The sequence below is a fragment of the Ammospiza nelsoni genome, chromosome 1, assembly GCF_027579445.1.
Source record: "Ammospiza nelsoni isolate bAmmNel1 chromosome 1, bAmmNel1.pri, whole genome shotgun sequence".
NCBI classification, from domain to species: Eukaryota; Metazoa; Chordata; class Aves; order Passeriformes; family Passerellidae; genus Ammospiza; species Ammospiza nelsoni.
The window spans coordinates 38,521,549-38,527,548 of NC_080633.1; the positions used below are offsets into that span (position 1 = coordinate 38,521,549).

Sequence of the window (6,000 nt, forward strand, 5' to 3'; positions counted from 1 at the left end):
ACCACGTCTCTGCAGCAATGATACATTGACTGCCCCCCTTCCCACACTACAACCTTTCCATTACACCAAACAGATATGGCAACAACAGTTTTTGTCTTATTCTGTGACAACTCTAGATAGGTGAAGACTAAAATTAGTCAGCAGATCCAGGTGAAACAGTGGTCTGTGTTGCTGGAGCTCATAATCATTTATCCAGCCTACCTGGGTGTAATTCAACATATTTGCATAAAACCAAGTGATTTCATTGTGCTGGCTGAGACACAGAGGACTTGCACTTGCCAGTCTAAATATGGCACATTTTGTGAGCTCTTTCTAAAGAAAATCAAATAAATTGGAAGTAATTGTTTTCTGTCTAAAAATTGCACCTGTGTTGACAACACACTCCTATACATACATCCAGCACTATTTACTTGTGCTATTTTTCCCTGGTAAGTGTTTTTATACTAACTTTCACATAGTTTTAAAAGAGATATAAAACATTGATTTCTCTCCAGAAGTTCTTTCTGGTGATACAAAGTAATTTAAAATTTATTTCTGTTTCATAGCTTTTAGTCACAATATTTCCATAGCTGCTTCTCAAGGGAGGAGGTTTCCTCATACAAATATTTCAAAGTTTTCTCAAGCAGTACACTAAAATATTACTTTATGTACATATTTTTCATTATGCTACTTCTTAATCTCTTCTGCCTAAAGAGAATCTGTAATAGAATTCTGGCTGCAGCTGTCAGTTTTCAAGTTCTTTGGAAATTTTACAGGTAAGTTGCCAATGATAACCCAACATTAAATAATTTTAAAATGGACTTTTTACAAGACTCTTAATATTCATCATTTCAACAGGATCTTGAACTTTTTGCTGGAATCTTGACAAGACTTCATTTACTGTATAGATCACAATGGGTGGGAATGCTAGTTCTGCTTTATATTGCTTTACATGGTATGAAACCAAAAATCCTGTAAAACAAGAACTTTACACATGAGATCACAAGGACATTTTCATATTTGTATTTTTAAATATCAGAAAAGTATAAAAAAGTCTCCATAAGTCCTCCTGTAAAAGGTGAGAAGAATGTCAAAGCTGGAAAATATTTGTAACTTGACTCAGTTAAATGGCAGGTTTGCTCAGCTGCAACTCAATATGCACCCTGCCAATTTAGATCCTTAAGTGATGCCCAAATAAACATATCTTAATCCAAGCATACACAGAAATATTGTGCATGGTCTGCAGATGGTGTCAGTCATAACAGTGCTGTTGAGATCCATACAGCTATGACACCTTTTACCAAGGCAGGACGGTGGCCCATTGAAATGGTTTTGTAGCAAAAACAGAGATTAGGAAGAAATATACTTCCCAAGAAACATTATTTCCCAAATTTTAAAGTATTACACATAGCTCTGTAGTGAACAGTTCCCACCTCACGTTGATAACTGAATGCAGGCAGGTATAAATGAGTCCAACGTGTCAGTCTCTTTGCTAGTTAAAAATCATTGACAGTTCATATACCACAATTTTACTTTTAGCTGTATTTCACTTATAACCCCTCTAATGCTTTAGCTGAAACATTTTAAAGAAGTTCCTGTTCCTGTATGATGAATTTATCAACACTGCTTACAAAAGCTGAAATTTACTTAAAAGTTCATTCTTGGAAAAGAGAGTCCTTCTGTAACTTTGAAAATTTTGTAAGCACACTAAAGGAATATCACATCTTTGGCTTTCACCCCAAATATTTCCCTGTAGCACACAATCAGTGTTAAGGATATGCAGATTACTCTAATTTCATTTTTACCTTTTATTTGGAGCTGTCAAAGGTTAGTAAATGATCTGGTGACTAAGTCTAGTTCACTTTGCAAAGGCAATACAATAGAGTGTTTATTTTTAAATGACAGTTGAAAGGATGCAAAGTGCATGGGCTTCAATGTAATTCAGTGTTCTCTGTTGTTGCAGTAACTACTTAAACGTGAATTCAGTATTATATGATACTTTAGAAAACATTTATAAGAAGCAGTTCTGATAGACTGGATCATATCACACCTTTTTTCTTAAGGTAAATTAGAACCAAGTAATTTTATAACTCCATAACTTAACTAATTTAATTTAGAGCTATTATGATAATACATTAATCATAGCAGCATATGCAGGATTATAAACTTTGCCACAATTGCACTGCTGCATCAGCCAAATGTTTTCAGTTTGGCCCAACACCTCACACTACAAAGTCTGTGGATTCAATTCTGGCTCTTCTTAGGTCAGTGGCAAAATTCCCACTGAATTCACTGCATCCAGAATTTTATTTTGGTCCGTGTGCCTAGCTACTGTGTAATACCTACATATAACAGGTACCCAACTTAAAGGAATCCCATCAACATCAACATGTGAGTCCCTACTACCAGCATTACACTCAGAATTAATAGGATAAATATTTACAATTAGTTTTAAACAACCACTTTTCTTTTCTAAATGGACAACACTTTTTTTTTTCCCTACAGAATTTATTTTAGATGGGTTTTGACATCCACTGACAAAATCTTTGATCCAACTTTTAGTCTGCTTCCTCTTTTGGCTTGTGAAAGGGGCACAAAGAAGCAAAGTGGAAAAGGAGATGTTGCTGCAGAAGCACTCCAGCTCAGAAACATCCAGGTGACAGTCACCTGGAAGAAACACTGAGTTTGTTTTCATTTCAGACCTGCATTTGAGTGCATTAATTTCTCAGCAAGCATTTTCTTAAAATGCCAACACCTGAGGTACCAGGCTCCCCATCATCCCAACATTTTTTTTTTAAATCAAGATAACTGAAAGAGCTACAGCAACCTCTGGACTTGTAAAGAGTACAAATCACTCCTTCAGCCAAATTAGCTTCTCAGGAAAAGACACAAAGTTACTTTGGGGACTAACATAAACAACAACAAACAAACGCAAACTGACGCAGAACTCAAGCACAAGCTGTTACTTTACCCTTGAAGGATTAGGTCAGAGACCCCTGCAAACCCATTTATCCAAATTGTGGATATAAAACCCAATGGGGAACAGACAGCTAGAACAAATTCTAGTGAGATTTGAAGACCAGATCCACAAACAGTTGGGTTTGTTCCTCACAGCAGAGATCGGTGACAGCCAAGCAGCACAGCAAGGAAACCGTACATGACAGCTTTGGCTCTGGGTAAACTGCATTCAGTGTTTAGCACACAAGGGTCATGAACCTCAACAACTGCTTTCAGTAGTTCGTGAAACACCACTCCGCTCAATGTCTTCAAAGTCAGGGTCTGATTTCGGGAGAACTGTCTGTGAAGGCTGTTTAGCCTTCAAAGAGAGCATCTGTCTCCCCGAACAAGTAAGGGAGGAGGAGACAGCACACAGGGCAATATTTTCAACAGTGCTTTCCGGGCATTAAGATCGTGAAAGCCAAAAGAGAATTCGGGGACTCTTCTCAGGTTCACTGGCGTTTGCCAGATGAGAAACGCTTTCTGCAAGAATTATCAAAGAAGCCGCTGTCAAAGCAAGATGCCAAAACGCGCGCGAACACCGTTCCTCTCCTTTCGCCTCGGCAAATAAAAGACCTAAGGCGCAGCTCGGCAGAATTTGGGAGCGGGGAGCGCCTCTCGCTCCGCACCCGCTGGAGGGGAAAGGAGCAAAGCATCCCCCGGCCGCGGCCGGGCACTGCAAGTCCCAGGCAAGTTGGCATCGCGGCTGCCCCGCGCGGACCTGGCGCTCCGGTCCCGCCGAGCCCGGCCGCGGCCGCCCCCTTACCGTGCCGGGGCTGGGGCTGGGGCTTGGCGCCCGGCGCCTTCTCCTTCCTGCCGCCCGCCGCGCTCCGCATCCGCCAGCTCGCCGCCCCCCTGCCCAGCGCGCCGGCCATGCCGCGGCGGCTCCGCGATCCCGCCGCGAGAGCGCGGGGGCGGCGGCGGAGCGCGGGACGCGCTGCCCGGCGGCGGCGGCGGGCGGGAGCGGCGCGGTCCCCGCGGACCCGCCTCCGCCCGGGCCGGTGTCAATCAGCGCCGGCGGGCAGCGCCCAGCCCGGGCAGCGCCGCCCCGCGCCCCCCGCCCCGCTCTCCGGGCGCCGGAGCTGCCCCGGGCACCGCGCCCGCCCCCCCGTGCCCGGCCGGGTCCGTGCGCCGCCAGCCGCCCGCTCCTACCGTAGGGAGCGAGAGCATCGGAGGCGGCGGCGATGCGCTCCTGGGATGAGAAGAATTCCGCGCTTGGGAAATGACAGCCCTCGGCGCAAACCTCCTCCTGCCCGCCGGCAGGTCCTCCTACAGCACCTTCCCTGAAAAACATGTGTACGTTACCTCCTGCCATCAAAATCATTGGTTGTGCACACTCCTGACTCCATACCGATGAGTAACTCAACCTGAGATTCCCACTTCCCACAAGACCATGTGTGGTGAGACAACAGCCTGCCTCCCTCCCTCCCTCACCTCCGCGGAGCACCCTCTTCTTCCTCGCTAGAGTCCCGGGCACTCCTCCGGCCATCGAGTCCCCCCTCTGGCTTTGGCGAGGGGCCGCCAAAATTTCTGCAGAAAGATTATTGCAGTGCGAGAAACATAATGCGCATAACTTTTGTTTGCAATCTTAGTAATAAATCCACTTGCATACTAAATTATAGTAGTGACTGCAGCAGCCCTGAAAAGTTATTCTATGGTTGATTTTTCTTTTTTCATGCATCTGTTTATATATATGTGTATATATATATGTATATATATGTGTGTGTGTGTGCATGTGGTCAGTGCTTCCACAAAATGTATCCTTCTTTCTATATAGCCACGGAAATACAGAGAAAATGTATGCAGAATTTGCACTGATTGAAAGAGGAGGAGGGAGAGGGAAGAAAAATAAACCCTTCTTCATGTGCCACTATATTCCACCTCTGTTTCCTTGATTTCAAAAAACTTGTGGAGAAAGACAATTAGGATTTGTTATCATAACTTTAAAACAATTATTTGGAAACATATTCAGATCCAGGTTGCTATATTTTAATTAATATTTCATTTTGAGAGACTCTTCAGCTTTGAAATTCAAACAGCCAAGGTGTAAAGGAGCCGTAGCTGGCCCATAGCAGCACTGTTTTGTCCTCCAGTTAAAAATCACCCTCCTTCCACCAACAGCCCCTGTTAGGCTCTCATCCATCCTGATCCCCAGGTGTCCCCCACCACCACCTTGCTGCCTCACCTGTGAATTGTGGCTCGCACAAGTGAGTCAGGAGTGCCAGAATTCTGCCAGAGCTGTTGGTGCTGCAACACGCTGCACCAGGGGTGATTTTCATTAGTGCTGAGAATGATTCATGTGAGCAAAGATCGCTGACCTTGACCTCACATGCACAGATACACCCTGTGGTGATGAATGTAATAGAATAAACAGTTAGATACGACCGCTTGCTCACTCTTGCAGTGTTGTTCTTGCCCAACTCTATTGCTCTAGAATACAAATAGTGACTCATTTGCTTACCCTCATAACACCACATTTAGAAACCTGCTATTCATCTCCACTTGAAGGGTCTTGAATAAATATACTCCCCAAACAGCTGGTTTAAATCACATATATTTTTATCACTTGACACTGTTTCTGTTGTTATTGATAAAGACTACACAAGTGGGTGGGTGGTGTATCATGTCACTGCTGAGGAAGTTTTTTATAGTGAATGGTCTTTTGTTAAATCTACTTTTATAAGAGTATTTACACAGGGGAGAAGGAAGGAAGGAAGAAAGAAAAACAAAAGGAAATACATCTGGGGATCTATCTCTTTTTGCTAAGAATAAGAAAACCCTACAGCAATTTTTTGGAATGCAAATGAAAAATAGAGTATAAAAAAGTGTTTTGTAGAGAGCAATATTTTTAAATGATGTAAAAATATATTCCATATAAAAAAAAGTATCAGTAAGGAGGAGAAGTCTGCAGTAGTTGCATGCTGATTTAATATTCCAGAACAGCCCTAATAAAAATGGAAAAAGAAAAATAAGACTTGTACCAGTCTTACATACCTAATTTGTCACTGTGAAAAGACATAACTT

The 6,000-nt window shown here is 43.1% G+C and overlaps 1 protein-coding gene across 1 annotated transcript in view; it reads right to left on the reverse strand.

The window, feature by feature from the left end:
* ZNF385D (zinc finger protein 385D) overlaps positions 1–3,853 on the reverse strand; it is a 412,526-nt gene extending 408,673 nt beyond the window's left edge. The window contains exon 1 of the mRNA XM_059473342.1: positions 3,743–3,853. Within this exon, the coding sequence (XP_059329325.1) occupies positions 3,743–3,851 (109 nt within the window). The 5' untranslated portion in view covers positions 3,852–3,853. The remainder of the gene's footprint in view (positions 1–3,742) is intronic.
* Between the last annotated feature and the right edge of the window lie 2,147 nt (positions 3,854–6,000).